This window comes from Condylostylus longicornis, unplaced genomic scaffold (assembly GCF_029603195.1).
Source record: "Condylostylus longicornis isolate FDR11 unplaced genomic scaffold, ASM2960319v2 ptg000054l, whole genome shotgun sequence".
In the NCBI taxonomy this organism is placed as follows: Eukaryota; Metazoa; Arthropoda; class Insecta; order Diptera; family Dolichopodidae; genus Condylostylus; species Condylostylus longicornis.
The window spans coordinates 1-17,565 of NW_026578023.1; the positions used below are offsets into that span (position 1 = coordinate 1).

Sequence of the window (17,565 nt, forward strand, 5' to 3'; positions counted from 1 at the left end):
TTTTTTGACAAGGTAGGGGGTCGTGCAAAATTTTAAAAAATTTTCAATTTTTTGACAAAGTAGGGGGTCGTGCAAAATTTTAAAAAATTTTCAATTTTTTGACAAGGTAGGGGGTCGTGCAAAATTTTAAAAAATTTTCATTTTTTTGACAAGGTAGGGGGTCGTGCAAAATTTTAAAAAATTTTCAATTTTTTGACAAGGTAGGGGGTCGTGCAAAATTTTAAAAAATTTTCAATTTTTTGACAAGGTAGGGGGTCGTGCAAAATTTTTAAAAAATTTCAATTTTTTGACAAGGTAGGGGGTCGTGCAAAATTTTAAAAAATTTTCAATTTTTTGACAAGGTAGGGGGTCGTGCAAAATTTTAAAAAACTTTCATTTTTTTGACAAGGTAGGGGGTCGTGCAAAATTTTAAAAAATTTTCAATTTTTTGTCAAGGAGGGGGTCGTGCAAAATTTTAAAAAAATTTCAATTTTTTGACAAGGTAGGGGGTCGTGCAAAATTTTAAAAAATTTTCATTTTTTTGACAAGGTAGGGGGTCGTGCAAAATTTTAAAAAATTTTCAATTTTTTGACAAGAGGGGGTCGTGCAAAATTTTAAAAAAATTTCAATTTTTTGACAAGGTAGGGGGTCGTGCAAAATTTTAAAAAATTTTCAATTTTTTGACAAGGTAGGGGGTCGTGCAAAATTTTAAAAAAATTTCAATTTTTTGACAAGGTAGGGGGTCGTGCAAAATTTTAAAAAATTTTCATTTTTTTGACAAGGTAGGGGGTCGTGCAAAATTTTAAAAAATTTTCAATTTTTTGACAAGGAGGGGGTCGTGCAAAATTTTAAAAAATTTTCAATTTTTTGACAAGGTAGGGGGTCGTGCAAAATTTTAAAAAATTTTCAATTTTTTGACAAGGTAGGGGGTCGTGCAAAATTTTAAAAAATTTTCAATTTTTTGACAAGGAGGGGGTCGTGCAAAATTTTAAAAAATTTTCAATTTTTTGACAAGGTAGGGGGTCGTGCAAAATTTTAAAAAATTTTCATTTTTTTGACAAGGTAGGGGGTCGTGCAAAATTTTAAAAAATTTTCATTTTTTTGACAAGGTAGGGGGTCGTGCAAAATTTTAAAAAATTTTCAATTTTTTGACAAGGTAGGGGGTCGTGCAAAATTTTAAAAAAATTTCAATTTTTTGACAAGGTAGGGGGTCGTGCAAAATTTTAAAAAATTTTCATTTTTTTGACAAGGTAGGGGGTCGTGCAAAATTTTAAAAAATTTTCAATTTTTTGACAAGGTAGGGGGTCGTGCAAAATTTTAAAAAAATTTCAATTTTTTGACAAGGTAGGGGGTCGTGCAAAATTTTAAAAAATTTTCAATTTTTTGACAAGGTAGGGGGGTCGTGCAAAATTTTAAAAAAATTTCAATTTTTTGACAAGGTAGGGGGTCGTGCAAAATTTTAAAAAATTTTCAATTTTTTGACAAGGTAGGGGGTCGTGCAAAATTTTAAAAAAATTTCAATTGTTTGACAAGGTAGGGGGTCGTGCAAAATTTTAAAAAATTTTCAATTTTTTGACAAGGTAGGGGGTCGTGCAAAATTTTTAAAAAATTTCAATTTTTTGACAAGGTAGGGGGTCGTGCAAAATTTTTAAAAAATTTCAATTTTTTGACAAGGTAGGGGGTCGTGCAAAATTTTAAAAAATTTTCAATTTTTTGACAAGGTAGGGGGGTCGTGCAAAATTTTAAAAAATTTTCAATTTTTTGACAAGGTAGGGGGTCGTGCAAAATTTTAAAAAATTTTCAATTTTTTGACAAGGTAGGGGGTCGTGCAAAATTTTAAAAAAATTTCAATTTTTTGACAAGGTAGGGGGTCGTGCAAAATTTTAAAAAAATTTCAATTTTTTGACGAGGTAGGGGGTCGTGCAAAATTTTACAAAATTTTCAATTTTTTGACAAGGTAGGGGGTCGTGCAAAATTTTAAAAAATTTTCATTTTTTTGACAAGGTAGGGGGTCGTGCAAAATTTTAAAAAATTTTCAATTTTTTGACAAGGTAGGGGGTCGTGCAAAATTTTAAAATATTTTCAATTTTTTGACAAGGTAGGGGGTCGTGCAAAATTTTAAAAAAATTTCAATTTTTTGACAAGGTAGGGGGTCGTGCAAAATTTTAAAAAATTTTCAATTTTTTGACAAGGTAGGGGGTCGTGCAAAATTTTAAAAAAATTTCAATTTTTTGACGAGGTAGGGGGTCGTGCAAAATTTTACAAAATTTTCAATTTTTTGACAAGGTAGGGGGTCGTGCAAAATTTTAAACAATTTTCAATTTTTTGACAAGGTAGGGGGTCGTGCAAAATTTTAAATTTTCAATTTTTTGACAAGGTAAGGGGTCGTGCAAAATTTTAAAAAATTTTCAATTTTTTGACAAGGAGGGGGTCGTGCAAAATTTTAAATTTTCAATTTTTTGACAAGGTAGGGGGTCGTGCAAAATTTTAAAAAATTTTCAATTTTTTGACAAGGTAGGGGGTCGTGCAAAATTTTAAAAAAATTTCAATTTTTTGACAAGGTAGGGGGTCGTGCAAAATTTTAAAAAATTTTCAATTTTTTGACAAGGTAGGGGGTCGTGCAAAATTTTAAAAAATTTTCAATTTTTTGACAAGGTAGGGGGTCGTGCAAAATTTTAAAAAAATTTCAATTTTTTGACAAGGTAGGGGGTCGTGTAAAATTTTAAAAAATTTTCAATTTTTTGACAAGGTAGGGGGTCGTGCAAAATTTTAAAAAATTTTCAATTTTTTGACAAGGTAGGGGGTCGTGCAAAATTTTAAAAAATTTTCAATTTTTTGACAAGGTAGGGGGTCGTGCAAAATTTTAAAAAATTTTCAATTTTTTGACAAGGTAGGGGGTCGTGCAAAATTTTAAAAAATTTTCATTTTTTTGACAAGGTAGGGGGTCGTGCAAAATTTTAAAAAATTTTCAATTTTTTGACAAGGTAGGGGGTCGTGCAAAATTTTAAAAAATTTTCATTTTTTTGACAAGGTAGGGGGTCGTGCAAAATTTTAAAAAATTTTCATTTTTTTGACAAGGTAGGGGGTCGTGCAAAATTTTAAAAAATTTTCAATTTTTTGACAAGGTAGGGGGTCGTGCAAAATTTTAAAAAATTTTCATTTTTTTGACAAGGTAGGGGGTCGTGCAAAATTTTAAAAAAATTTCAATTTTTTGACAAGGTAGGGGGTCGTGCAAAATTTTAAAAAATTTTCAATTTTTTGACAAGGTAGGGGGTCGTGCAAAATTTTAAAAAAATTTAAATTTTTTGACAAGGTAGGTGGTCGTGCAAAATTTTAAAAAATTTTCAATTTTTTGACAAGGAGGGGGTCGTGCAAAATTTTAAATTTTCAATTTTTTGACAAGGTAGAGGGTCGTGCAAAATTTTAAATTTTCAATTTTTTGACAAGGTAGGGGGTCGTGCAAAATTTTAAAAAATTTTCAATTTTTTGACAAGGTAGGGGGTCGTGCAAAATTTTAAAAAATTTTCAATTTTTTGACAAGGTAGGGGGTCGTGCAAAATTTTAAAAAAATTTCAATTTTTTGACAAGGTAGACAATTTTCATTTTTTTGACAATTTTAAAAAAAATTTTCGATTTTTTGGCGAAGTTGGGGGTCGTGCAAAATTTTAAAAAATTTAAAAAAAATTTTATATTTAATCACTGTTTAATATCAGACTTTATCTGACGGTAAGTAATAGAAGTTATTCTATTCTGATCACAATTACAGTGAAATTTTTTATTTGTTTGCAAAAGGTTGAAACAGCGATCAGCTGATTTTTATTATGGTTACAAAATTATATTAATATATAAATAGTCAGTAATCAGATTTTATAGTAAATTTAATTTTGGATTAATATTATTTTACAATATTTTTCACATTTAATGTTGATTTAGCACCTAATTCCTTTTCATTAAACTATATGAGAAACTTATGAGCATTTTTTCATGTGTTTTGTTTTTTATTTACCAAATTGTGATTTTATTTTAAATTCTTATTTTTTTTTTTGTTTGCGTTTTTTTTTTTAAGGTTTTTCTTTAAGAACCATTAGAATATGGTTAACCTTGAATTTATTAGAATTTTTTTAAAAACTGATGTCATATTTTTGACCAAATTTAATTTTAAATAGTCTATATAGTATTTTTAATTGTACATGTTTTTAATGCTAATTTTCAATTTTTTATTATAACTCAATTATATTTTTGTATACATTTGTGTGTTTCATTTTTTTAATATAATGAATAAATAAATAAACACTCTAATTTTTTTATATATTTACTTAAATTTGCAACACCGAATTTTTTATCCATTCATTTTGATTATTTTAAATCTTATTGTATGATAATTTTTCATATTAAATTTAGGATTTATTAATTAAGCGTAAACTTGTATATCACTTCGAATACTACAATTTTAATTAACTTAATATTTATATTTAAATTTTTATATTATAAAATTTTTTTTTTACCAACGGGATTCATTCCTAATTGATGAGCATTCCCAATAATTGGTAATGCATTAGGCCCTTGTATTTTTTCAATATATTTCCATTGTATATTATATTTATAGAAACAATAAGTTGTTATAAAAATTATTAATAGCGTTAAAAGATAAAGAAACATAATTGTAAGCAAATATTAATTATCATTTATTAATTCTGAATATTTTTTTTTTGTTTGATTTTTTTTAATTTTTTTTCGGCTATAATGAAAATTGTAAACACGATTCAATTCAAATTCCGACTAAATAATTTTTTAACTTAGCTAGATGATTTTATATTATAAAGAAAGTTATTTTGTTATTGTAGTATTTGTTAATGAGAGACAAAATTATTTTAAAATATATGCTAATTATAGAATTGAGAAAAATTTTAACCTATGTATGTATGTGTGGGTTTACTGTGAAGTTAACGATTTGTAGTTTAATACAATAAAGATAAGATTATTAAAATTGAGTAGTTAATACTTAATATGAATTCAGTGTTTGTTTTGAAAGCACGTATCAGTCGTATTTTAAAATATTGTATAAAAGTTATGTAAGAATTTTAATAAATATGAAATATTAAGCAAAATTGTTATGCGAGAGATTTTGTTTTATTATTACGTTTATTTGATTTATTACTTATGAATTCAGCAATATAGGTTGTTGATTAAATTCTAAAACTTTGAATTTTTACTATAATTATTTTTATTTTAAAAAATTCTTCAATTTGAAGTGTACGTAATTTGCAAATCATGAAAATTATTTTATAATTTTTATGACAGAAAAGCGTATTTGTTATTTATTTTCGTCTGATTTTTATCAGTTAAAAATTTAATCAACATTGTTTATTCTATCATCCGTGTTGAGATTTTTAAAATTATTTTTTGATGAAATCTCTATAGTAGGCATAATAAAATATGATAGTAATTTTGATAAAAGTAAGTGATATTCAAAATATTTTTTGATTATTTATCTTGTCGTTTTTTTCCAAATTTTGTTAAACTTCATAAAAAAACAATTAATTGAATTTTAATTAACTTCATGAGAATGACGAAACAATTTTAAAAATATTATTAATCATGCATTTTGAATTGTGTCAAATTTATTTTTAACCAAAACTATTAACTTTTATTGTGTATAATTTTGTAATATAAGGATAATATGTAATTTGAGAAATGTACGATAAAATATTATAATAATTTTTATTATAATTAGATTTAGTTAAATATTTAAATAATGTGTGTTTCTTGTTTTTTTTCAGGTATTCCATGTTCCTTTAAAATATTTGAGATGTTTCCCGAATAACAAAAATAGCATTGTTATAAGCAATAAGCTTTAATTTAATGACGCACAATCAAATTGAAAATTTAGGTAAGAAAATGTCTCATATAATTTAACATTATGGTTAGAAGTATTTACGCACATTGTTTAATGAAGCATTAAATTGGCTACTTGTAACACTTTGTTATTTTTTCTCAAATTTCAATTACTAGCTAATTCTTTTGTTATTTCATTTTTAATACTTTTAGCATAAATACATAATATAAAATTTTTAAATATACATATAATAAATATAAAATAAATATATAATAAATATAATTTATTTTTCATTTTAGTTATTTGAAACAAAAAATGACAACCATATGTATATTTATTGGTATATCTGGAGTAACATGTGGAGGAAAAACAACTTTAGCTACATTACTTTGCAATTTTTTCAAATCACATTTAAATATTTTGAATCACAGACCGAATACAAAACCTGAAAAATTTTTAATTGAAAAATGTATAATAGTATCACAGGATGATTACTTTTTACCAGTAGATGATATAAAACATGAAAAAGTTAATGGTTTAAATCATATAAATTGGGAACGTCTTGGTGCCTTAGATATGGAAAAAATGATAAATGATTTAATAAATATTCAAAAGGAGGCTAGTAAATTAACGAATTTAAACAGTAATAGAAATGATGAAATATTAGAAATTTTAAAAGTACAAATTATTTTAGTTGAAGGTTTTTTAATATTGGAAGATTATCGATTATTAAAATTATTACATATTAAATTTCATTTACATATACCATTGGAAAAATGTTATGAAAGACGTATAAAAAGAGTTTATGATCCACCAGATATACTTGGATATTTTGAAATGTGTGTATGGCCTAGTTATTTAAATTATCACGAACAAATTAAATTAATTGCTAATGTTGTTGAAATGAATGGACTTTTAACAATGGATTCATTATTTACATTCGCAAAAGATTATATTTTAGAAAAAATATTTCAAAATAAATTATAAATATTAAAGTTTTTTGGACCAGACTTTTTTAATGGCTACTTGTATTTAAAATACAATTCTATGTTGCATTTTAAATACAACTATACAATATATAACGCTCTTTTGTTTTATATTAATTTTTTTTAAAACAAAATTTAAAATCATGTCAACGACACTCTAAATATCCACGCTATGTCAGAATATACATTACTTTTTTTATTCTAAAAATATAGGCGTAAAACACCAATTAGCAATAAAATAAATTTGTAAATCTTAGTATACAATTAACTGTAATCTTTTTAATAATATGATCTAAAAAAAATTCTGTGGCTTTATTATTATTCAAAGTCAATTTAAAGAAATTAATAATACTTTGACTTAGCTAATTTATAAAATCACCACATTCAGCGATTTTCTAATATAATCTTTAGTCCACGTTCAGCTCTTAAAGTCAATAGCAATGCTAAAACTGGATCGTATTCAAATCTTCCCAAATATTCATAGTCTCCATTGATTTTTAAACATTCATCATTGGGTGGAAGAATTTTAAAGTTTCTTACAATATCTGAAACAATTGATTTCATTTCTAGCATGGCAAATTTTTGACCAATACAATTTCTTGGACCAGCACTAAATGGTATATATTCAAATGGATTTATTTTGTCTCGGTCACTACTAAATCGTTCTGGATCAAATTTATACGGATCAGGAAAATATTTCTCATTATATCCCATTGCAAAAATAAATAATGCCAATGTTGTATTTTTAGGTATTGTTTTGCCATCTACATACATAATTTTAAGAAACATAAATTTAAATTTAAAAGGTAGATTTTAAATTTTATTTTATTTACTTAAATCAGTAAGTTTTGTTGTTTCTCGCGCAATGAGTGGTCCACTAGGATATAATCTTTGACATTCTTTGATAACCATATCTAAATATTTCATATTCTGTACATTGTGATAGGATGGATTACAGTTTTTAAGATCGTCACCAAAAATCAGTTTCTGTTCCTGATAGACTTTTTCCTATATAAAGATAAAAACATATTATGCTTAATACAGGATAATATTTTCCAAGTTTTTGTTTTAATTCACAAACATTCATTTTAATTAAGTTAACTTAAATACATAATAAATTTGGATATATGCGTGCAATAATAAGGAAATTTATTTTTTTAAATTAAATTTTTTTTTTTTAACCTGAATATTTGGATGCCTTGACAATAGATAAATTGCAAATGTAATTCCAGAAGAAATTGTATCACGTCCCTTAATGAGAAAAATGTTGAAATAACCTCGTTAATTGTTTTTTTTTTTTGTTTTACCTCAAATATAAATGTTTGAACTTCATCATATATTTCTTGGTTCGTCAGTGGTTTTCCATCAATAGTAGATGTTAATAAGGTGTCTAAAAATACGCGTTTGTTTTTATCGCTATCGGAATTAAAGTTTTCATTTCGTTCTTTACAAATAATTAGATTACGCCTTCTTTCAATCATCTAAAAAAAATTATTAAATTTCTACGTTTCGCTTTCCAATATTAAACTTCTACTTGCATCCATTGAAAACTTTTTTACTATGTTTAATGCTTTTGTTCGAATTACGTACTCTTTGTATATCTGAAATAATATTGGATTTGAAATAAAAAGACCAAACCTTGGATTTTGTACAATATGATGTAAACTAAAAAGAAAATGATCAGTAAATAAAATTTTTATTTATAATAATCTAAAAATTTTGTAATATAAATGATTTAATAATTAAATATTTATTTAAACTTACTCTTGAAAAGCTCTTACAACTTCCAATTTATTATTTTCTATTGAATTTATTGGTTGTCCCATTGCTGTTTCACAAATAATGTCCAATGTAATATACTCTAGTTTTTCTTGTATATCAAAAATTTCCTTTTTGTTTGCTTTTAACTTTAAATGTTTAACAAATATTTTTGATTTTTCTTTCATTATATCGTGAAAATCAACTAAAATATCAAAATGAAATGATGGTGTAATCATTTTACGATGCTTAAACCATTTATCTCCGTGAATTGTTAGTAGTCCATCACCTAGCCATGGAAATAGGAGTCTGTACATAGTGGCTTTTTTAAAAAGTGTATTACTTGAAAGTATCACCTAGAATATTTAATTTTTTCGCTCAGTTTGTTTTGTAAATAAATATTTAAAAAAAAAATTCACTTCCATGTCTTTTGGGTCTGTTACAATTATGAAAGGTTTGCTTCCAATCCAAATACGAAATGTCTCTTGCTTGTATTTAATGCTTAATTTCATAAAGAATTTTAGGTATTCTGAAATAGTAAAAATTTTTATTGAATGGTAAATAGTGCCTATTTTTTTAAAAATGATTGAATAAAGTATATAAGAGCTATTTTCTAAAAATTTTTTAAATGACTGAAACATTGTTTTCCATACATACATATGTTTGTATTTTAAAATTTCTATGCATAAATTTATGTAAAATATTGATTGTGCTCTGTTGTATTTATAGATTCAAATGTTCATTTAAATCTCTGAAATTTTAAAAATCAATTTTTGCATAACGTTAGGCGATAGAAAAAAACCGAACTTGTGAGAAGTTTATGTACCTACACACATCCATACATATTTCTAAATACTATATTTTATATTTAACCAATTTCAAATTGTATTCTACTGAAACCGCGCTTTTGTCGGTCGAACGCTTCTCATTACTTTTGTGAATGAAAAAGCATATTTGAAATATTAAAATGTTTAAATCTAGCTAGAAGTCAATTTAAGGTGTTAATATACATATTTATATATTTAACAGAATTTTTAGAATCTATTATATAATACTTTAAATTGTTTACCAATGGGATTAAATCCTATTTGATGAATGTTTCCAATTATTGGTAATGCAGTTGGTCCTTGTATTTTATCAATATATTTCCATCGTATATTGTAATTGTAAAAGCAATAAAGTGCTAGTAAAACTATTAGTAACAAATAAAATAACATAATTTTAAATTGAAATAAAACAATTAATTAAATAATTTTTAATATTTTCGTTTTCCTAATTTATTTCATCTAAACAATAATTTTCAATCCACTACTGAAGTTGTAGACGGAGGTCAGCTTTAGACTAAAAGATGTTTTTAAAAAATTATCGTATTTATTTCCGTGATTGTTTGTGTATACAACAATTTGTCACAAAAATTTTAATTAAGTGTAAATATAAAATATTGGTATGTATATACAGCGTGCTTTTGAATAAGATGGCAAATAATGTTTTTTGAACACATTTACCACAGTTTACTGGCAAAACTATGAGAGATAGAAAAAAATGTTATAGTATGGGTTAACTTTTAGATTTCATCGTAGTGCATCGAAAAAATCAAAAAAAAAAATTTTTCGAGTTTTGTGAAATTCTGACTTTGACGAGCTGTATCTCAAAAACTATGACTCAAATCAAATTAATTGTAAGACCAAAAATAAAAAATAATCAATTGACTGTAAAACAATTTCCCAATGATAACTCTATGTAGTGTGGTTCCGAAGTTATAAGCATTTATTTATATGCAGGAAAAGTAAAATACCTTTTCTTTTCAACAGGCTGTAGTTCGAAAACGAGTGTATCTACACCACCTCTCCCCATGCACACAATTTTTTGCTGGGAATTGATCAAAAAATCATCCCTGAAATTTTTTGTCACCTTTTATGTGAACACCCTGTATAACTTATGTGGACAAAATTATTAATTTTTTTATGAAAAATGTTATTGCTAATATTAAAAATTTATTTTTCTTATTTCAGATTTTGATCTATGAAGAATTTTTATGTGGAAATTATTTAATATGCTCCACAAACCAGCACTTGAAATCATGTTTAATTTATGAGCATGCAAATGCTTCATTAAATTTCAAAACTAATATAGTTCTTATGGAATAAATAATATTTAATTTACTTATTTAGTTACAATGTTTAATAACCTATAGGGTGAGGACGGTTTTGCCAGTGGACAGTAGTGATATCTGGGAAAATAAATAAGTTACCATTAAATGTTGTATAGTTTTAAAAAGTATATTTCATTGCCGAAAACACTATTCTGGTCATATGCGATATATCTCGCTTCAAAATATTTTAAAACCGCAATCAATTCGTCGTGGTTAAAAAGTAAATGTTTTTAGTAGTTTTTTAAAACTAAAAAGAGTTACTAAAATTTTGTTTTTGTCCACAGGTGGGGGAACTTACCCTATTCATATTAAACATGTTTTTCTCTTCTCACATACGTATTTACTTCATATAATTTTTCAATTTTTAAAGTCTCCATTTGGTCTATCAAGCTACTAATTAGAGATTCAAAATGTTGTTGAGAACTTTCCTTTCATTCCAGATTTTGTGAATTTTTAATGTCTAGAAGCAAATTTAATTTTAGGAACATTTACATTGGGAATACGGCTGCAAGTGATTCGGTATTGAATGTGTGTTGTAACAGTACATAAAATGATAGTGTGAAGTGAGTGTGTTGTGCACTAAATAAATGTGTTGTAAAATGTACATACAACATGTACATATTATTTTTTCACTTTTTTGCGCAAACTTTTCAAATGTAACATAAAACAAATATTAAGGCATATAAATTTTTACTCTGATACCGTTTAATATATTTGACACATTCCGATTATTGAAAAAAAGAAAAAAACAAAATAAGTAACAAAACAATTTTAACATTGAAATTACTTTTTTTTCAATTCAGAACCGTTTAGGTACATAAATTGTGGTTGGAAAACTATAGATATAAAATAATTATAAAAAAATCGCAATTTTTTATATACAAGCCCCAATATAACATAATTTTGTCACACATATTTCTACTCTACAAGAACTTGAGTATTTATATCAGTATGTACGAGTATGTACGGGGTGAAAGGTATTATAAATTTGTCACTTTGTTTATAACACTAAAAATGTAATAAAAGACGCATGTATTTGTTTTTGATCAGCAATTTAACAATGTCTGTTTGACCGTTCCAGTGATAACTTAAAAACTAAATGAGTTAAGTTTTCTAAAATTTCACAAAATTATTTATATTGTAAAAACGAGTATCCTATTTAAATTGGATACGATAAAAGCAGTGGTTCGAGTAACTGCCGTACAATTTCAAAATTTATTTTGTGATATATGTCAGAAATTAAAAAAGCTATAGAATTAAAATTTCGTTCAAGCGAAATAAAATAAACTTTTTGAAATTGTTCAACTGCTTTTGATGACATATCTGTCATATATATTCAAATTTATTTATTCGTATGTTATAAAAAATATTGAAAGTATGCAGTGCTGAAATTTTGCACAAAAAAAAAATTTCTAATGCGGCCATAATTTTCGATAAAATTCTTTAAGATTGTATGAATTTATATTGAAAATTTAATTATATGTATGACTTAATACCATACATTTTGTATGAAGAGGTGTGGTGGTTATCATATACAACTCTTAAAATCATTGATTCGTACGGGTATCATAGAGTTGACACGGCCAACTCAACCTACTTATATTCTCGTTTTACTGTTAAATCAATTAAGTGGATACAAATATTTTTTTGTAATTAATGTTTTATCCAATTAATTATAAAAATATATATAACTAGGTACATATGAATAAGATACAAATACTTTTTTTTAATATTGATTTGGATCTTTTTTCATTATGTACTTGAATATGTCTGTAACAGTTATATTACAGTTAAATATAATCTATATACAGTTTACAAAATATCTTTAAAGACAATTGGATTGAAAATTACCCTTAATTTATATTATTAAATGAAAAAGTGGTAAAGTGGTTTTTTATCAAAAAATTCAATTTTGTTCAATTGAAATATGTTTTTGACGTTAAGTGTAAACTTAATTTTTTATAATAAGCTAAATAACTCCCGATCTCCTTTGAAAGCGAAATTTCTGATTAAATCAAAAAAATAAATTTTCAAAAAATTTTTAAAAATTTCTTTTATTATTCAAGCACTGCTGTTTGTTATATTGCTCTACCAACAGTAATACAAGTATAGAACGATGAAAAAGTTTGCTAATATTCGGCAATCGTATTTTTATATTTGCGTTTTGATAATTTGGTTTGAAAAATGTAAATGTGTAACCTAAACGGTTTTTTTTTAAGCTAATATTTTTAACATTGTTAACAAAGTGTTTTTATTTGTTGAATATTTGGTTATTGTTTATATTTGTTTGCTGACGATTGTCGAAAAACTTTTTGAATGTTAAAAACTTCTTAAATGTTAAAAACCCAAAAGCTCACGGTTATACTCAAATCTACGTATGTATATGTACGTAAAATATGTGAACATAATTTTGTTATAGCTGAAAAACTTTATACAAAGCTATACAATTAAAATCAACATACTGTAAACTTGTTGAATGAATTAATTTTGATTTTTATACTATTGAGTTAAAACAAGTTTTTATGCTGTAAATGAAATTTTATAACGTTATTAATTGAATATTATAATACAGCGGCTCAATGGTCTAGGGGTATGATTCTCGCTTTGGGTGCGAGAGGTCCCGGGTTCAAATCCCGGTTGAGCCCTTATGTCTTTTTTTACACCTCCTCTCTAAGCTTGTTTAAAAAACATTAATTTATTTATGGAAATTTTACTTTAATTTCTGAAATGAATACTGAATTAATTTACATGATATATGTTTTAAATTTTGAAGTAGAAAATTTAAAATTTATTTCATAAACTTACTTATTCAAATTATAATTTTTAATTATAGCGTTCAATAAAATAAACGTAAATGAGGAAATTATATGTGACACGTCAATATACCGCTCTGTCAGAAATAAATTCACAATGAAATTTTAAAATTCTGACCAAGAGGAGAGAGCGTTTTTTAGAACTTTCTCTTTATTTTAATATTTCTAAAATTTTAATTGTTTTTATTATATATGTGTTGCAGAAACTAATGATTTTGTCTAAAATAAATTGTGTATGTTACAAAAAGAAATAAATAATTAAATGAGAATTATTATTAAATCAAGTAATTTTGCAAAAAAAAAAAATGGCTTTTCATTTAAATTTTGGAGCATAAGAAATAGCTATTAATTCAAATCAATTTTAGTTTAATGATATTTTGTTGGGTAAGATCATAAATAATAGTAAATGAAAAATAAAACAAAATAGAAACAAATTTAAAATATTGATTGTCAAAATGGCTCCAAGAAAATGTCATTTCCTTATACATACATTACTTATTCTCTTATATACACAAACGTTGCCTATTTAATATATCCGTTGTTATCTCATCTTCCCACATCAAATCACAATAAATATGTGCGTAGGAATGTGTTTTAGGAAAAAAATAAACATTTCTATATTATAACGTCCTTGGAGCATTTTCCTTCGCTTTTTTTTCATCTGTGTTCAAAATCTTATTTTTATTACTGAAAGTTGTTATTTTTTTTTTTTTAATATTTATTGTTGATAGTTTACTAAAACAGAAAAACAGACAATTTTTATAGTGGTGCCCAAAGGATTTATTGTAGAATATTTATAATATGTGGATGTACGAAAAAAAAAATTTGTTACTGTTATGAAATTGTTGACATCATTTTATTCACAAATATTTTCGAAGAAATAAAAATATTTTTCAAATTACGGTAATTTTATTAAATTTAAGTTTCTAATTTACAAAAAAAAGTTTTTTTATTATTAAATAAATTAGATTAAAACTAATGGTTTGTAAAAAAGCACATTTTTCTTCAAAAATCAAAACAAGCTTTTTTTTAAAGAATGTTTTATGCACATATACGGGCTAGGCTACGTACGATATTTTATTAAGTTTTAAATGTAAAATATTGTTTTTTTTCTGCATACTTTTGGGAGAGGAACGAAATGTTAATGTAATATTTAAATATAGGGTAACAGTGTAAAGGTAAGTTGGCATAACATTAGTTTTATGCTTTTAAAGAAATTAAGTGAAACTTTCAATATAAAAGAAATGTTTAAGTAACCGATAATTGAACAGAAATTGAGCAGAGGCAATGGTAGAGGCGAGCGTCTTATTGATTAAAAATTTAAAAATGTTTTCACGCATCCTGTTAATAAAATATAGTTTTCTTTTTCATCGTATTTGCAGGAATATGTTATTTTGCAAAAGCTACAAAGAATGAAAACTGTTTTTTTTTTTCAGAAATAGTTTTCTGCTGAGATTAAAGTTTTGTAAACAGACATATCGGCCGATTATTTTATTTTGGATGTAAACCATAGATTAAATATTGTTTTTCAATGATTGTATGGCAGAAAAATGTTCAAAATTACTGAGTAATAAAATTCAGTTCTGTTTTTTCAATACCGAAAATGCAATATAATGTAAACGGCTTTAAAAATTTTGAAAAGTTGCTATTTGATTTTATTCCATTTTCTCATTTATTTAATTATATAGAATTTAATAAATTATGGAACAATATACCTACAATATGTACTTTGTACGCATATAGTTCTTTGCTTTGCAATTTAATTTATGATCCTTTTTCATATTTATTTTTAGTATCTGCATAATATAGACCGTAACTATAAAATTAAGTAAAAACACTTCAAATAATGAAAATTTCAAAGAAGACTTTACACATACTGTAACAGTAGTAACTTTATGCCTATGTTTTATTTCATTAATTATATTAAAATACAATTTTATTACTAGTCTATAAAAAGTTTTAGTAATACGTGTACATTTTAACATTCAAATAACATCATCAACTGTTTATTAATACGTTTAGCCTGCCTAACAAAAATTTATAAAAACATATCGTAAATTCTTATAGAAGTTCATGTAAAATTTTTATTTGAAAAAATATATGTGTGGGCTTGTTGCATTGTTCTATTTATTTTTATTATAATTTAATTAAATATTATTACTAATTAATATTACATATAGTACATGCAATAACATATTGTTTTTATAGCAATTTTAGCTTTAACTTTGTAACTCTGTTCAATTCGTTGTAATGTTCTAATTTATTTTTTATTGAACTATGTGATTAAATGCTTACATGAAAAAATGTATTAATAAATGTAAAGTATATTATAATATTAATTGTGAATGTAATATTTGAAAAATGTTAAAATTATACTCCTAATATAAATTGTCAATAAATATTGGTTTTGATAGAGCGGAAACATCGAACGAAGTACAAAAAATATGTAAATTGTGACATTAACCTTTCAAGTACGACTTAAAATTTTTAACAAATTAGTCGAGTTGATATTAACTATCACACCTCTCTCCCAACTTCTCCGTTACCGTTTTTACTCACAAGCACAATAACAAAATTAACACTAAGTAAGAGAGCATAAAATAGCTATGAAATAACAGAGAATATGAAAGTCTGAGAGAGAAATATAACGATGTTATTACAAAAGAAAAAACAGAAGATGTAAAATTTACTACCACCTTGTCAGTTAAAGGTTAATTGATAACACTTTAAGATTTATAGTTCACATAAAAATATTCATAATTAGTGGGTAGGTAATTACATTGAGAAGATTAGCAACTGATCTAAAAAAAACTGTCATATTTCTTAGAGGTAATTATTATGAAAAGTATTCAGTCATGACTCATATGAATACTAAAGTAACATAATATGTATATGATTGTAATTGCAAAATGTTTTATTAATTTAATTGTATAAATTACCATTATTAATGCCAATATTGCATTTATTAAGTTGTCATTTTCTTACGGTATAAGGAAAAAAAGAAATGCTTTTTAAAATTTTTAATATTTTGTATTTGTGTTTTTGTTGTATGTAGACGTGACAATTATTAGTGTATTTTGTGTTAAATAAAAAATTATTAAATTCGTGATTTGTTTCATGTTTTTTTAAAGAAAAGTTTTCAGTAGTTGACAATATTAAATCAAGTAATTCATAAAAAAGGGTCAAATTTGTTAGAATTCTTGTAGTTATTTCTTTTTGTTCAAATTATTTTGTATTTATTGAATGAAATAAAATATGTACATATATGCATACACATATTATAAAAAAAATTGTGTAATCTAGTTAGCCATAATTAAATAAAAAAGGCAAAATATGTAACGAAATTGACTACAGTATATAGGAACGGCAAAATAGGCTACAAAACGTAAGCCACATAGGTCCATTGTGAGCCCGATGTCAATATTTGCTTCATGTGAAACTTGTATTCGTGTGAGCCTCAACTAACAAATATAAGCACAGCCCAAACAATCTTTACCCCTCCTCCCCAATGCTTGGCTATCACTATCGGAGTAATTATGAAAACTCCGAAATCTACTTTGCGGAGGAATATTAGGTTCCCCATACGTTAACAGCTTACTAATTACTGTTTGTTTCAATTTACTTTTCTTTTCTTAAAATGAGTTAGAAATTCTATGTTTTATTAGCAATGCTCGGTCATTGCCTTTGTTAATTATTAAAAAAAAATTTAACAAAAACTTAAAACAAAATATGTAAAAACAATTTTGTCGTTTTTTAATAATGTTGCGGACGTACTCGATATTTTACGATCTATTTATATTTATTATATGCGAATTTTTTTTTTTTTCAATTTTAAATTCATAACTTTTCTTTGTGTTATTAATGTAACAGACATGTTTAATGATCTTTTAGTAAAAAAGCATTATTAAAATATTTATTTTAGATTTCAGATTTTAAAACAGTGAAAGTAATTTTCGAATATTAAAAGTGTTATTAATAATTCATAATAAGTTCGTTGCACCATAAATTTTTCTACAAGCTTAGTGTATATGCATATATAAA

The 17,565-nt window shown here is 25.0% G+C and overlaps 2 protein-coding genes and 1 non-coding gene across 3 annotated transcripts; 2 read left to right on the top strand and 1 right to left on the bottom strand.

The window, feature by feature from the left end:
- Positions 1-5,309: 5,309 nt before the first annotated feature.
- On the top strand, positions 5,310-6,966 carry LOC129611634 (nicotinamide riboside kinase 1). Its single transcript, XM_055524856.1, has 3 exons — positions 5,310-5,436; positions 5,760-5,869; positions 6,115-6,966. The coding sequence occupies exon 3, from the start codon at positions 6,131-6,133 to the stop codon at positions 6,800-6,802; it is 672 nt and encodes a 223-aa protein (XP_055380831.1). The 5' UTR covers positions 5,310-5,436; positions 5,760-5,869; positions 6,115-6,130; the 3' UTR covers positions 6,803-6,966.
- Positions 6,967-7,121: 155 nt separating this feature from the next.
- Positions 7,122-9,961, bottom strand: LOC129611597 (cytochrome P450 4e3-like). The gene is made up of 8 exons (XM_055524808.1): positions 9,605-9,961; positions 8,979-9,088; positions 8,566-8,915; positions 8,325-8,466; positions 8,109-8,282; positions 7,984-8,052; positions 7,635-7,809; positions 7,122-7,565 (listed from the first exon to the last, which is right to left on the bottom strand). The coding sequence occupies exons 1-8, from the start codon at positions 9,774-9,776 to the stop codon at positions 7,186-7,188; spliced, it is 1,572 nt and encodes a 523-aa protein (XP_055380783.1). The 5' UTR covers positions 9,777-9,961; the 3' UTR covers positions 7,122-7,185.
- Positions 9,962-13,284: 3,323 nt separating this feature from the next.
- On the top strand, positions 13,285-13,356 carry Trnap-ugg (transfer RNA proline (anticodon UGG)). Its single transcript has one exon. It is a non-coding gene; the product is annotated as a tRNA-Pro (tRNA).
- The last annotated feature ends 4,209 nt before the right edge of the window (positions 13,357-17,565 follow it).

What these genes read in the sequence shown, in the direction of transcription:
- LOC129611634 (XM_055524856.1), top strand. Translation starts at nt 6,131, where the DNA reads ATGACAACCATATGTATATTTATTGGTATATCTGGAGTAACATGTGGA.
- LOC129611597 (XM_055524808.1), bottom strand. Translation starts at nt 9,776, where the DNA reads ATGTTATTTTATTTGTTACTAATAGTTTTACTAGCACTTTATTGCTTT. An exon ending in ACAATTTAAAGTATTATATA is followed by an intron (nt 9,089 to 9,604) that starts ATAGATTCTAAA and finishes TTACTATTTCAG; the next exon opens with AATACCTAAAATTCTTTATG. An exon ending in CAGACCCAAAAGACATGGAA is followed by an intron (nt 8,916 to 8,978) that starts GTGAATTTTTTT and finishes TAAATATTCTAG; the next exon opens with GTGATACTTTCAAGTAATAC.